Source organism: Salmo salar, chromosome 03 (genome assembly GCF_965601325.2).
Source record: "Salmo salar chromosome 03, fSalSal1, whole genome shotgun sequence".
In the NCBI taxonomy this organism is placed as follows: domain Eukaryota; kingdom Metazoa; phylum Chordata; class Actinopteri; order Salmoniformes; family Salmonidae; genus Salmo; species Salmo salar.
The window spans coordinates 8,374,464-8,390,833 of record NC_138293.1 but is presented as its reverse complement, the minus strand read 5'-3'; the positions used below and the strand labels follow the sequence as shown (position 1 = coordinate 8,390,833).

The 16,370-nt window shown below is 40.7% G+C and overlaps 1 protein-coding gene across 1 annotated transcript; it reads right to left on the bottom strand.

The window, feature by feature from the left end:
• Nucleotides 1-3,738: 3,738 nt before the first annotated feature.
• Nucleotides 3,739-8,102, bottom strand: LOC145877539 (C-type lectin lectoxin-Thr1-like). Its single transcript, XM_082973246.1, has 6 exons — nt 8,039-8,102; nt 7,829-7,929; nt 6,305-6,432; nt 5,685-5,834; nt 4,485-4,593; nt 3,739-4,240 (listed from the first exon to the last, which is right to left on the bottom strand). The coding sequence occupies exons 2-6, from the start codon at nt 7,899-7,901 to the stop codon at nt 4,095-4,097; spliced, it is 606 nt and encodes a 201-aa protein (XP_082829372.1). The 5' UTR covers nt 7,902-7,929; nt 8,039-8,102; the 3' UTR covers nt 3,739-4,094.
• Between the last annotated feature and the right edge of the window lie 8,268 nt (nt 8,103-16,370).

Genomic DNA, 16,370 nt, shown 5'->3' with positions numbered 1-16,370 from the left:
GGAGGCCTCCGGAGGGGTGTCGTGGGGATGGCATCAGCCAGGGGTCCAGGAACCACCGGCCTGAGGAGGGAAACATGAAAAAAGGGTAAGATCCGGTAGTTGGTGGGGAGCTGTAATCTATATGTCACCTTGTTGACCCTCTGGAGGACCTTGAACGGCCCCATAAACCGGGGGCTCAGCTTCATACAGGACAGGCGGAGTGGGAGGTTCCTGGTGGAGAGCCAGACGCGATCACCAGGATGGAACACGGGAGCCTCACTACGGTGGCGATCCACCTGCTCCTTCTGGCGGCGGACGATGCGCTGGAGCCTCACTTGGGCATCGTTCCAAACATTTTCTGCGTGCCTGAACCACTCGTCAACCGCAGGAGCTTCGGTCTGGCTCGGGGTCTATTTAGCCATGGCTGGCTGATAACCCAGAACACACTGGAAGGGAGTCAGCCCGGTGGAGGAGTGACGCAATGAATTCTGGGCGTACTCCGAAGGAATCGTGCCCGCTCCCCCTGCCTCTCCTAGCAGTGACTCTTCAGGAACCTCCCCAGCTCCTGGTTCATCCTCTCCACCTGCCCGTCAGACTGAGGCCGGTACCCGGAAGTGAGGCTGACCGTGACCCCCAGCTTCTCCATGAAGGCTTTCCATACCCGTGATGTGAATTGGGCACCACGGTCAGAGACGATGTCCTCCGGAAGGCCATAGTTCCGGAAGACCTGCTGGAACAGTACCTCAGCGACCTGGAGAGTGGTAGGGAGACCACAGAGAGGGATAAAACAACAGGATTTAGACAATCTGTCCACAACAACCATAATAGTGGTGAAACCATCAGATGGAGGGAGATCAGTACCCCAGTTGTTGACATTAACCTGTTTAACCACTTGTCCTTCAGACAAGGAGGTGACTGAAAATTGTGTTGTTGTTTGATGCAAGAAACCACTTTACAAAATAGAATGCATTATTACAGAGAGTCAGACAAATTATGCTACACTCTGCCTATTGGCTACTTAACTTATTCAAGCCTGTCTCAAAATACAACACTGCCCCTTTAAGACATAAAAATGCTCTTTACTTGACTTGCTTTTCAAAGATGAAAAGAAATGTAAACGTTTTGAGCTCTTGTAGGAAGCAATCCCTCCCATATTGCTGACTACAAATGATCTATAACTTGGCTAATAACTCACTAACTGGCAAAGGATATGAACAAAATGTGCACATGTGGCTACATGCAGCTCTCACTGTGATCTCTAAACAAGCACATCTACTCACGACCACAGCTGTAAACACAGTCCAGATCAAAGTAAATGGCACAAATCCATATATGGCAATGGTCTATTTGCATATAGGCCTACTGCAGCTCTGATTGGTTATGCCTCACCAGTCTGTGTAGAGTACGGGCTGAGTCGTGCGTGTCAATCATATCTGTTCTACATGTTGCACTTCTATCTGAACATTCTGAAACGTTATGTCCTCCGATTTCAGCCCCTTCATAATATACTGTAATCATTATCTTCATCCTCCTGGTCGGCTACTCCTCCCACACATTACACCAATAGACATTAGGGTGTATTGGTATTTGTCCCCATCGGATTCCTAAATATTGGTATAAGGCCAGGTCCAAAAAAGTCGGGCAAAGATTATTGATGAATGAAGATATTTGTAGCAATGCATGATGTCTCAAATTAAAATAACTGAAGCAATATCAACATCATTCATTATGAAAATAGATTCACAAAGAGCAAGAAATCGATGTACAGAAGTCTCAAGTACACTGTGTTTAGCCTTTTTAATCACAGTCCTTTTTGTAAAATCTTGACTGTGATGGAAATCTTGAACTGACAAAGGCTTTGTCTTTGAACCATGGGCTTTCTCTAACATTTTGTAGAGTTTTGGTGTGGTTGTGATGTCTGAGACTAAGCTATAAGGCGAAAGGTATCTGACAGTGCAGAGGTACTGGTGAGGCTATGGGAGAACAGACAGACAGAGACCAAGCATGAGGACAGAAGCAGTTGGGGGGCCATGACAACTCTTCTGGATTTTATCATGATGATCAATTTGAATAGTGAACACAAGCAGCTGTTATAGTGTCTTTAGTTTAGCTGCGTTTTAGCCTTCAAAAGTGGTTCAGACCCACATTTTAGGAGATAAGGCTAGATAAGGCAGTTGCCTAAACCTGATTGCACTGCATTCCCCAGCACCTGCATTTTAGAGCCAACCTCACTCTCACCTTGATTTCAATTGCACAGTCAAAAATTACTCTTGTACCATTAGTGGAAGAGCAAGTTGTGTTTCAGCTGCGGTTTGTGGCTGAACTAACCTCATGAACATGTTTTAGGACAAATAAACCATCATTTATCAAGGAATGTAAAACTCATTCTCTACACATTATCTTACTACAATTTATTTCACATTGACATAATAATAATAATAATATAATGTGCCATTTAGCAGACACTTTTATCCAAAGCGTCTTACAGTCATGCGTGAATACATTTTACATGTGGGTGGTCCCAGGAATCAAACCCACTACCCTGGTGTTACAAGCACCCTGCTCTACCAACTGAGCAATTTTGAAAGTCGTACACCCTTATAATACTAGGCTGTGCCATGCAGGGCAATTTTGTAGACAGATGTCCTAAATGATCAACTCTAAATTGAACAGGGTAATATATTAACTCTCACCATCGAAAACAAGACTAGGTTAGCCTAGGCTACAGTGGAAGTCCAATATTTCTTTAGCATTTCCATGTAAAACAAGGCTATTCATTAGAAATCATTCAATTATGGAAACATCTTCATTTACAATCATTTCTGTAGCCTAATTTCACCAATCGAGCTCCATAAAATAGAAACCTGGAAGGCAAATAATACAAATGTTTTCATGTAACTACAATCTCATCTTTATTTAGGCTACATTAATCCTTGCAATTCCACATGAGAAACCCTCGTGTTTATAAGGAATCACAGCATTTGTACAATTTGACAGTTTACCTGTAATGAGGGCGAAGTCTGCAATTCTAATAACAAGATAAACATATTTTGGCCATATGTAAAGAAGCACGCCACATTGGTTCATGTGTCTAAAACCGCACCGGCCCCCTTCCCATTATTTATCAGAGGTTGCTGATTGGACAGACACTTGACTTGTTAACAGTTTTGCAGCAATTCAGCTGAACTCATTCTTGTTTGGACAGAGCAATCACGTTTAACCTAATGCACAGCTGCGCTCTAAACCAACGATGTGACTGATTTGAGTATAATCTTTCTAAAGCAGAGCTAAGCTAACGACGCTACAATAGCGTCTACTTGTTTTTAAAATAAGTGGCCTTGCGTGAAAATGTATTGAAGTCCAATCACTCATGCTCTCTGTTTGGGTGCACTACTCCAACAGGGCAATGAATGGGAAGGTATGGGATTTCATTCTAAATCTATGGGTTCAACCTATTGTCCATCTCTAACCTGTCAAGGCTGCTTCAGCCCCTCACTCTGATGCAGCATCCTTTAATCTTATAGTGGATGTTAACTAAAGTATCATCTATTCGTGGCATGTTGTCCCAACCAGCACATATCCATTTAGGGAATTGAATTGGGTTCATCTCATTTGAAGTGCATTACTTACTGTCTGTCTACATAGTAAGTGAATAGTTGTGGTAAATGTATAGGCCTACAGCTGCATGAGGAATCACAAGAGGGAATTGTGGAGACACTTGTTGAATCGCCAGTTTAGAAAAGAGAGGGAGGTCATGGATAAGATGGATGAAAATATTCATTTTTATTTGCTAACCAAGCAATGCGTAATGTCTCATCTTCCAAACAACTGAAGCAATATCAACACCATTCATCCAGAAAATAGATTGGGTTACATTGTTTTCTGACAAAATATAGTATTCTCAAATGCAATGTGTTTAGAATATTCAAATACAACCAGTATCAGAAATTCATACTTTGGGTGGATTGAAACTGACTGTGATGTGGAAATCTTTAATCCAACAAAAGCTTTGTCTTTGAGCCATGGGTTTTCTCTAACGTTTTACAGGGTCCTGGTGTCGTTGTGATGTCTGAGACTAAAGCTATATAAGGCAAAGCATATCTGACAGGTATATACTACTCATCTGTCATCGGATTCAACTGAGACACCTCAGGCTCCAATCTATCGGTATCTTCCACTCTTGGGCAGCCTCCGTCAGGTTTAAAGGCACACACAAAGAAGTTCTTCTGGCTACATGGTTTATCATTCCATTTGCCGGTTTCTGAGAAGATGAATAGAGATGGAGACGTTAAATGAAAGAAATGTATAGTATTCTTAGAATATGTCATGATATGTCAGAAACAAAAATAAAATGAAACATTTTCTTGCCTCCCACCCCCACAACACCTTTTGGAATAAAAAAAAAGGTCCCAGAATATTCTAGAAGAAGTGCCAGTACTCAAGCAGTAGAAATGTAAAGGTTTCACCAGCACAATTCCAACCACAGCCAGTTATCCCTTGCTTACCGAGCCAGTTCATCTCCATGCAACGTCCATCACCGGATGGTTGCTTGGGTTCCTGAATCCAGGCAAAGAAATCCATATTAGACCCATCGGCCCAGAGGAAGTTGCTAGCCTGTGAGAGAGAGAGAGCAGGACATATAACTGACCAAAACATAGGGGCAAGCAAGGGGGTATAACTGGTGTTGCCCACCTGCTTTTGCTAATGATGGCCAATTTGAACAGTGAACACTACTTGTTTTGAGATTCATTTTAGTCAGTTCATATTAGTGATGGGCACCGATATCAAAAAGTTGATGTCAATACAGTTGCATTTTTTCCCCAAACAATATTGATATACAATGAGTGTAAACAACATTAGGAACACCTGCTCTTCCCATGACATAGACTGACCAGGTGAATCCAGGTTAAAGCTATGATCCCTTATCGATGTCACTTGTTAAATATACTTACATTTGTATAGATGAAGGAAGGGAGACAGGCTAAAGAAGGATTTTTAAGCCTTGAGACAATTGAGTCATGGATTGTGTATATGTGCCATTCAGAGGGTGAATGGACAAGACAAAATATTTAGGTGCCTTTGAACGAGGTATGGTAGTAGGTGGCAGGCGCACCGGTTTGAGTGTGTGAATAAAAGTAACACTGCTTGGTTTTTCATGCTCAACAGTTTCCCGTGTGTATCAAGAATGGTCCACCACCCAAAGGACATCCAGCCAACTTGACACAACTGTGGGAAGCATTGGAGTCAACATTTCCCTTGCCAGCATCCCTGTGGAATGCTTTCAAAACCAATATTAGGAAGGTGTTCCTAATGTTTATACACTCAGTGTATGTACTGGCTTCATGACAACCTTGCAACCACATGAATGTTCACTTTTCTGTTGACTTCCACGGTTCTATGAAGTCTAGACAACGGCTTGCTGATTGCCCATTGGACCAGGTGTGAATGTTCTAGAAGCCTAAACCCACCCAACCAGTTTCCATCCATTGTCGATGGCCCAATAGCAGGCAATTATGTATGCTCAGTTGAGAGCCTGTGAGAAGGTCTGTGAGAGGCACAATCATGTATTCCCTTTTACATAAAAGTGTATGTTAACAGGAAGGGATAAACCAATATCACGATATGCCTTGCTCATATTGATACATCAAGCAATATCGATATCATGGATTTTGGTGCCCACCACTAGTTCTTATGATTATTAACACCTGTGAAGGGTCAGTTAGTGCATAACCACCGAGCCAGATGCGAGGGTTTGGTCGGCTGCTCCACTGAGTGAATTCATCCAGGGCATTGTTTTCCTCAGCATTGTGGGTTGATACCAGATGAGCACCAGTCTTCACAGATTTGCAGTGATTCTGTGTGATGTAGACATTAAGGAAACAGAGAAAACATATTTAGAGTTGGATTAATATTGATGATGCTTTGAGAGTTACTTATGGAGGTAAAATCACACAGCAGATATAGACCCAGTGGGCACAAACTTGTTAAATCAAATCAAAGTTGTTACCATGTCGTTTCAATCAAAAAATCTATGTTTTTCCTTCTGATGACATTGAATCAATGTGGAAAACTGGTTGGATTAGGAAAGTCATTAGCGTACAGTACAGGAATTTAGGATTTTTTTTCACCCAAAGTTTAACCTAAATCCAATGACATGGTTCAAATTGTTGTTTATTTCACTTTGAATTCACGATACTTGACAACTCAATCCATCAAAACTAGATGTGACATCTGTGCCCAGTGGTGAGGTACACTACTGTATGTCTACCTTTAACTGAGACATCATGGATACGTGGGATAAAACCTGAGAGAAGTCTGAATTTACCTCAGCTGACGTATAGTCCAACATCTGGTTGAAGTGCTTAATACAGTAGGACCCCAGTTTGTACCAAGCAGCATGACCAGTGCATTGCTCAATGACATAATTCTCTAGTAGTTTAACTGTTGAATTATCTAAAAGAGGGAGAACAAGAGAGATAGGAGAGAGAAAACAAGTGATACAAACAGACAGAGCTAATAATATAGCAAGTAAAACAGAGGTAAGGCTGTAGGGGAGAGTGGGGTACGTTGTGCCAACGGGTTAGTTGAGCAACCCCTTGTTTCTAGGAAACCATACACGACATTAATTAAATGAATGTGACCAAACATTTAGGAAGTGGTCATCATTTCATGAAGGAAGAAACATGGAGAAAGTGTTGCTAGTTCCAAAAAACGGAATTCCACAAAGTCAAATAAATGTATTGTGTTATAGATTTCATGGTGCTTGTATCTAAAACAAAATAGGTTGTTTTAAGACTCTTTCATATATCAGTTGGGGTCTCTATAAGCAACAATATGAGGTCCTAAACCTAGCATGAAAGTGCATCCCTGTAGCTGCATGAGCTAATACAGTCAAAATGGTTGCTTTGGGGTAAATTGTGTCATTTGGCCAGGGACAAGTTAAGCCAATAGCTCAACACACCCCATACAAATGCTAATTACATTTAGTCAGTTTTATACATAATATGCATAGTATTTTTTCCATTTGTCATGCATATGAACTCAAGGTAGTGTCTGCTCTGTAGCAATAAAAATGCACGATCATGCCCCGTGTATACAAATGCAAAACAAGCAGGGGTCTAGCCTCCCTTGAGGTTCTTGAAAGAGCAGCCAAGGAAGTGAGAGAAGGGAAAAAGTCCATTCAAGCAGCAGTTAGGGAGGAAAAATTGACAGAGTGACACTGAAGAGGAACATTGACAAACAAGAAAACAAACATGTTCCTGTGAGAAAGAGAGGCTTTGATAGAGTCTGATAGAGTCATGACATGGAGTCTGATCTTATTAAACATATCAAGAATCCGGCAGACATTTTCATGGGTTTAGTAGACTCAAATGTAGAGAACTTGCCTATGAATTGGCACAACATCCCCGTTCAAGACAGCTGGCGGCTCAACTTACCCATTCTCTATTACCCCATACCCTGAGACCTCTTTTTTTGGACAAGCTATGTTTTCAAAACTGTTATGTTTACATGAATTCTGATTATTTCCAGGGATACACAACATCTTGAGATATATGTAGATATATTTGTTAGAAAGAATACTATGATGTAGTGATGCTGAATGTAAAAAATGACTCAACATACCCCCTACCACTTCTGAGTAGTTTACATTAGAAATATGTTACTCTGTGACTTAAGTCAATTCCTTATAAACAGACTATCTTAACTGGAAATGTTTAACCAACCTCTTTCATAATTTGGTTATTTTACCCCTAAAGACAATTAAAACTGAAAACAACACCACTTCCAAACTCAAAGTATACAGTAGCCACTCTGGGTTTGACATGATCATGATAGCATTGATGCTCACCTGCAAAGGTATGGGGGCAGGGGTGGGCAGAGGCCCCGAGGAACATCATCGCCAGAACGAGTAGGACCTTCATCTTGTCTTCTGTCTGTCTGTCTCTCTATCTGTTTGTTTGTATTGATTAACACAGGTAAAAGAGCATAAGTTAGCTAAAGGAGAAAAATAAAAGATTGATGCAAAAAATGGATACAAGAAGTAAAACAATTGTCTTACCAAAGTGTGAACTCTTTCTTTTCTATTCTTTTGACTTTCTAATTCTTTCACTCACCGCTCTCTGCTTTTATAGTGTATCTGTCTCATACCCCTCCTCTATCTCCTCTTCACCTCTGCATGCTTCCTTGTTTGTCTCTATCCTTATAAGGTCTGTTGTTTTGGTTTGTTTTTAATTCAGTACCTTATGAGTACAATTAACCATTTAAAAGCATTTCAGAAGATATGACAAAATGTCATAACAACGAAGAAAGTTCATCATATTTTATCATCTTAAAATGTAGTAGCCTATTGAGCATATTTGAAGTTAGGCTTATCATGAAGTGGAGTTGTGCATTCCAACACAATATTGGCCCGCTAGAGAGAAGAGATGTGTCAATTATAATTTTATGTTGGTATATTTATTTGACGTTAGATTGTTGAATAGAAGACATGTTCACTGGCTTTAACTGGGTTCATGTCAACATTTAATGTATTTTTTATGTAACCTTCATTTAACCAGGCCAAATAGAACACATAGATTCTGAAGGATTTGACAAATAAGCAAAGTGTTTTGCATTGCTATTTTGAATGTCATTTTCAAATCAAACTTTATTTACACAACGTTAGCATTTGGAGACAATGGGCAGGTCAACAAAAGCATGGATTGCAGTCTTAGACTGCTTACAGGGTAAGGAAACCAATATTACATTTTGTGATTTGAGTGAACTATCCCATTAAGACAGAGTTGAGTTGGGATATTTACTCACTCATGGCATCATTGGACCGGGTTTGGGTTTTTATCTTTATGCTCTGCATAGGCCTATGGCACCTGGTAACCCTAGGCCTTGACCTGAGTAGTTCACAACAGATGTGTGTGGGGTTTGAAAAGAACAGGGATAAATGCACAATATTACAGATTGATTTGGTCTGTGAAACTATTCATTAATATGCAAACTCAACTCTGTTTTAATCTTAGATATCAAATGGACACGTTTGTGGCTGCATCACATCCGGCCGTGGTTGGGAGTCCCATAGGGCGGTGCACAATTGGCCCAGCATCGTACGAGTTTGGCTGGGGTAGGCCATCATTGTACATAAGAATTTGTTCTTAAAACTGACTTGCCTAGTTAAATAAAAATAACAAAAATATTAATAATAATCTGTTCTACACAACGCATTTCTATCTGAACATTTCATAATATACTGTAATCATTAACTTCACCCTCCTGGTCAGCTACTCCTCCCACACATTACACCAATAGACATTAGGGTGTATTGGTATTTGTCCCCATCGGATTCCTAAATATTGGTATAAGGCCAGGTCCAAAAAAGTCGGGCAAAGATTATTGATGAATGAAGATATTTGTAGCAATGCATGATGTCTCAAATTAAAATAACTGAAGCAATATCAACATCATTCATTATGAAAATAGATTCACAAAGAGCAAGAAATCGATGTACAGAAGTCTCAAGTACACTGTGTTTAGCCTTTTTAAACACAGTCCTTTTTGTAAAATCTTGACTGTGATGGAAATCTTGAACTGACAAAGGCTTTGTCTTTGAACCATGGGCTTTCTCTAACATTTTGTAGAGTTTTGGTGTGGTTGTGATGTCTGAGACTAAGCTATAAGGCAAAAGGTATCTGACAGTGCAGAGGTACTGGTGAGGCTATGGGAGAACAGACAGACAGAGACCAAGCATGAGGACAGAAGCAGTTGGGGGGCCATGACAACTCTTCTGGATTTTATCATGATGATCAATTTGAATAGTGAACACAAGCAGCTGTTATAGTGTCTTTAGTTTAGCTGCGTTTTAGCCTTCAAAAGTGGTTCAGACCCACATTTTAGGAGATAAGGCTAGATAAGGCAGTTGCCTAAACCTGATTGCACTGCATTCCCCAGCACCTGCATTTTAGAGCCAACCTCACTCTCACCTTGATTTCAATTGCACAGTCAGAAACCACTTACGTACCATTCGTTTTTGAGCAATTTGTGTTTCAGCTGCGGTTTGTGCCTGAACTATTGTCATGAGCAGGTTTTGGAACGATAAATATATTTTATCAAGGAATGTAAGACTCATTCTCTACACATTATGTTATTTAGATTCAACATTTATTCATTTCACCTTGACGTAATAATAATATAATATAATGTGCCATTTAGCAGACATTTTTATCCAAAGCATTTCCCAGTCATGCGTGAATACATTTTAAGTAATGGTGGTCCCAGGAATCAAACCCACTACCCTGGCATTACAAGCGCCCTGATCTACCAACCGAGCAATTTTGAAAGACGTGCACCCTTATAATACTAGGCTGTGCCATGCCAGTCTCTGTTTGGGTGCACTACTCCAACAGGGCAATGAATGGGAAGGTATGGGATCCATTCTAAATCTATGGGTTCAACCTATTGTCCATCTCTAACCTGTCAAGGCTGCTTCAGCCCCTCACTCTGATGCAGCATCCTTTAATCTTATAGTGGATGTTAACTAAAGTATCATCTATTCGTGGCATGTTGTCCCAACCAGCACATATCAAATCAAATCAAAATTGATTTGTCACATGCGCCGAATACAACAGGTGTAGGTAGACCTTAGCGTGAAATGCTTGCTTACTAAGCCAACAATGCAGTTCAAGAAATAGAGTTATGAAAATATTTACTAAATAAACTCAATTAAAAAATACAATAAAAAGTAACACAATAAAATAACAATATAGAGGCTATATACAGGGGGTACCGGTACCGAGTCAATGTGCGGGGGTTCAGGTTAGTTGAGGTCATTTGTACACGTAGGTAGGGGTAAATTGGCTATGCATAGATAATAACAACGAGTAGCAGCAGTGTAAAAACAAATCGTTCGGGTGGCCATTTGATTAATTGTTCAGCAGTCTTATGGCTTAGGGGTAGAAGCTGTTAAGGAGCCTTTTGGACCTAGACTTGGCGCTCCGGTACCGCTTGCCGTGCGGTAGCAGAGAGAACAGTCTATGACTTGGGTGACTGGAGTCTTTGACAATTTTTTGGGCTTTCCTCTGACACCGCTTAGTATATAGGTCCTGGATGGCAGGAAGCTTGGTCCCAGTGATGTACTGGGCTTTACGCATACCCTCTGCAGCGCATTACGGTCGAATGTCGAGCAGTTGCAGTACCAGGCGTTGATGCAACCGGTCAGGATGCTCTCGATGGTGCAGCTGTAGATTTTTTTGAGGATCTGGGGACCCATGCTAAATCTTTTCAGTCTCCTGAGGGGGAAAAGGTGTTGTCGTGCCCTCTTCAAGACTGTCTTGGTGTGTTTAGAACATGATAGTTTGTTGGTGATGTGGACACCAAGGAACTTGAAACTCTCCAGCTGCTCCACTACAGCCCTGTCGATGTGAATGGGGGCGTGTTCGGTCCTCCTTTTCCTGTAGTCCACGATCGTCTCCTTTGTCTTGCTCACGTTGAGGGAGAGGTTGTTGTCCTGGCACCACCCTGCCAGGTCTCTGACCTCGTCCCTATAGGCTATCTCATCGTTGTCGGTGATGTTATTTGACAACTCAGTCAAATGTTAAATCAAAACTAGATGTTGAACTGACGTCTGTGCCCAGTGGTGAGGTACGCTACTGTATGTCTACCTTTAACTGAGACATCATGGGTATGTGGGATAAAACCTGAAAGAAGTCTGAATTTACCTCAGCTGACGTATAGTCCAACCTCTGGTTGAAGTGCTTAACACAGTAGGACCCCAGTTTGTACCAAGTAACATGGCCAGGGCATTGCTCAAATACAAAATCTTTGCTTGGGCCAACTGTTGCCTGATCTAAAAGAGTGAGAACAAGGGAGATAGGAGAAAGAAAATAAGTGATATTTAGGAAGAGGTCATCATTTCATGGAGTCTGTGAAGGAAGAAACCACATGGAAAAAGTGTTGTTAGTTCCAAAAAACAGATTTTCACAAAGTCAAATAAATGTATTGTGTTGTAGGTTTCATGGTGCTTGTATCCAAACCAAAGTAGATAATTTAAAGACTGTTTCATACATTAGTTGGGGTCTCTATAAGCTACAATATGAGGACCTGAACCTAGCATAAAAGTGCATCCCTGTAGCTGTGCGAGCTAATACAGTCAAAATGGTTGCTTTGGGGTAATTGTGTGATTTGGCCAGGGGCAAGTTAAGCCAATAAATAGCTCAGTACATTAACAAACAAGAAAACAAACATGTTCCTGTGAGAAAGAGAGGCTTTGATAGAGTCTGATAGAGTCATGACATGGAGTCTGATCTTATTAAACATATCAAGAATCCGGCAGACATTTTCATGAGCTTAGTAGACTCAAATGTAGAGAACTTGCCTATGAATTGGCACAACATCCCCGTTCAAGACAACTGGCGGCTCAACTTACCCATTCTCTATTACCCCATACCCTGAGACCTCTTTTTTTGGACAAGCTATGTTTTCAAAACTGTTATGTTTACATGAATTCTGATTATTTCCAGGGATACACAACATCTTGAGATATATGTAGATATTTTTGTTAGAAAGAATACTATATTTCCCCTGACATAGTGATGCTGAATGTAAAAAATAGCTCAACATTAAAGTGAAAAGCCATATCTCAGACTGGCCAATAAAAATATAAGATTAAGATGGGCAAAATAACACAGACACTGGACAGAGGAACTCTGCCTAGAAGGCCAGCATCCCGGAGTCGCCTCTTCACTGTTGATGTTGAGACTGGTGTTTTACAGGTACTATTTAATGAAGCTGCCAGTTGAGGACTTGTGAGGCATCTGTTTCTCAAACTAGACACTCTAATGTACTTGTCCTCTTGCTCAGTTGTGTACCGAGGCCTCCCACTCCTCTTTCTATTCTGATTAGAGCCAGTTTGCGCTGTTCTGTGAAGGGAGAGGTTCACAGCGTTGTACCAGATCTTCAGTTTCTTGGCAATTTTTTGCATGGAATAGACATAATTTCCTCAAACAAGAATAGACTGACGACTTTCAGAAGAAAGTTATCTTGTTAGGGACAGGGGGCAGCATTGGGAAGCTTGGATGAAGGAGGTGCCCAATGTAAACTGCCTGTTACTCAGGCCCAGAAGCTAAGATATGCATATAATTGGTAGTATTGGATAGAAAACACTCTAACGTTTCCAAAACGGTTAAAATAATGTCTGTGAGTATAACAGAACTGATATGGCAGGCGAAAACCTGAGACAAATCCATCCAGGAAGTGGAAATATTTTGATGTGGCTGTTTTTCAATTCAATGCCTATACAGAATGTAATGGGTTAGGACCCAGATTGCAGTTCCTATGGCTTCCACTAGATGTCAACAGTCTTTAGACATGCTTTCAGGCTTTTATTTTGAAAAACGATGAGTAAAAAGACCTTTTGGTCAGTGGACAGGGGAAGTAGGCAGAGCTGGATTGGGCGCGTGACTGTGGGCGCGCCGTTCGTTGTTTTTCCTTTCTATTGAAAATGATATTGTCTGGTTGAAATATTATTGATTATTTAGACAATAGACAACCTGAGGATTAATTATAAACATTGTTTGACATCTTTCGACGAACTTTACCGGTACTATTAGGATGTATTCGTCTGCCTGTTGTGACCGCCTTTGAGCCAGTGGATTACTGAACAAAACGCACCAACAAAACTGAGTTTTTTGGATATAAAGAGGGACTTTATCGAACAAAACAAACATTTATTGTGTAACAGGGAGTCTTGTGAGGGCAACCAGATGAAGATTATCAAAGGTAAGTGATTCATTTTATCGATATTTCTGACTTTCTGACTCCTCTACTTGGCTGGAAAATGTTTGTATGCTTTTGTAAGCGGGGCACTGTCCAAAGATAATCGCATGGTATGCTTTCGCCGTAAAGCCTTTTTGAAATCTGACACAGCGGCTGGATTAACAAGAAGTAAATCTTTAAGCCGATGTATAACACTTGTATCATTATGAATGTTTATTATTACTATTTCTGTCATTTGAATTTGGCGCTCTGCAATTTCACCGGATGTTGTCTTTCCCAGAGAGGTTATTTGTTTCTGGCCATTTTGAGCCTGTAATCGAACCCACAAATCCACCCTACCTCCACCCTACCTGACACCCTAGACCCACTCCAATTTGCTTACCGCCCCAATAGGTCCACAGACGATGCAATTGCAATCACACTGGAAACTTCAGGAAACAGCAGAGGGAGCACCCCCCATCCACATCGACGGGACAGTAGTGGAGAAGGTGGGAAGTTGTTTAAGTTCCTCGGCATACACATCACGGACAAACTGAAATGGTCAACCCACATAGACAGTGTAGTGAAGAAGGCGCAACAGCGCCTGTCACCGAAAACACTCACAAACCTGTCCTGTCACCGAAAACACTCACAAACTTTTACAGATGCACAATCGAGAGCATCCTGTCGGGCTGTATCACCGCCTGGTATGGCAACTGCTCCGCCCACAACCGTAAGGCTTTCCAGAGGGTAGTGAGGTCTGCACAACGCATCACCGGGGGCAAACTACCTGCCCTCCAGGACACTTACACCACCCGATGTCACAGGAAGGCCAAAAAGATCACCAAGGACAACAACCACCTGAGCCACTGCCTGTTCACCCCGCTATCATCCAGAAGGCGAGGTCAGTACAGGTGCATCAAAGCTGGGACCGAGAGACTGAAAAACAGCTTCTATCTCAAGGACATCAGACTGTTAAACAACCATGACTAACATTGAGTAGCTGCTGCCAACATACTGACTCAATCTCTAGCCACTTTAATAATAAAAAATTGGATGTAATAAATGTTTCACTAGTCACTTAAACAATGCCACTTTATATAATGTTTACATACCCTACATTACTCATCTCATATGTATATACTGTACTCTATACCATCTGCTGCATCTTGCCAACGCAGCACGGCCATCGCTCATCTATATATTTATATGTACATATTCTTATTCATTCCTTTACACTTGTGTGTGTATAAGGTAGATGTTGTGAAATTGTTAGATTACTTGTTAGATATTACTGCACGGTCGGAACTAGAAGCACAAGCATTTCGCTACACTCGCATTAACATCTGCTAACCATGTGTTTGATGCTCCAGATACTCAACTAGTCTAAAGAAGGCCAGTTGTATTGCTTCTTTAATCAGAACAACAGTTTTCAGCTATGCTAACGTAATTGGAAAAGGGTTTTCTAATGATCAATTATCCTTTTAAAATGATAAACTTGGATTAGCTAACACAACGTGCCATTGGAACACAGGAGTGATGGTTGCTGATAATGGGCCTCTGTACGCCTATGTAGATATTCCATAAAAAATCTGCAGTTTCCAGCTACAATAGTCATTTACAACATTAACAATGTCTACACTGTATTTCTGATCGATTTGATGTTATTTTAATGGCCCAAAAAATTGTTTTTCTTTCAAAGTGACCCCAAACTTTTGAACCAGTGTATTTGCTTGATGTTAGGTTGTTGACCGACAGTAGAAGACAGGTTCACTGGCTTTAACTGGGATCATGTCAACATTTAATGTATTTTTTATGTAACCTTCATTTAACCAGGCAACTGAATTGTGCAATGACGACCTTGGAAGAGACAAAACGTCGCCTGTGTGGACAAGGGCTAGAATTAAAAATGAAAACACAATATAAGACAAAACGGACAACACAGACAGACGACACTGGCAACAGCGCAAAAACAACAACATAATCAAATCAACATTTTATTTGTCACATTCAAGTGTTTTAATTAGCACGTTCCCATTTTTAAACCTACGATTAAAGGGATAGTTCACCCAAATTACAACATTATATATTGCTTTCCTAATGTCAAGCTCTCAATGTGCGAGTTTGGAATGATAATGATACCATTCACGTGTCGCAATTTACTGCACTTGCGAGCTCCGGACAACACAAAATCGTCCCGAACAAAAGACTAGCATGTCAGAATTATCTGTCATAGATCTGCACATTTCGTGCTGTGTGAATACCTCTACAAGGGAGATTCTACACAATCGTTGTCTGTGGCCAATAGAAACATGACATGTGCTGTAGAACAGATTAATCAATTAGTTCATCTTTTTACAGCACAATAAGTTTAGCCTACATTCAGGATGTTTATGTGTATATTTCACACTGTTTTGTGAAAACAGCCAAATATATCCAAATCGGATTTTATTAACCACATTGTAGGCCAAATAGAACACATAGATTCTGAAGGATTTGACAAATAAGCTAATTGTTTTGCATTGCTATTTTGAATGACATTTTCAAATCAAACTTTATTTACACAACGTTAGCATTTGGAGACAGTGGGCAGGTCAACAAAAGCATGGATTGCAGTCTTAGACTGCTTACAGGGTAAGGAAACCAATATT

Excerpts from the sequence above, each read along its gene's own strand:
- LOC145877539 (XM_082973246.1), bottom strand. The coding sequence starts at position 7,901 with ATGAAGGTCCTACTCGTTCTGGCGATGATGTTCCTCGGGGCCTCTGCC. Across the intron at positions 5,835-6,304 it reads TGGACTATACGTCAGCTGAG|AATCACTGCAAATCTGTGAA; the intron begins GTAAATTCAGAC and ends TACATCACACAG. Across the intron at positions 4,241-4,484 it reads CATGGAGATGAACTGGCTCG|AAACCGGCAAATGGAATGAT; the intron begins GTAAGCAAGGGA and ends TCATCTTCTCAG.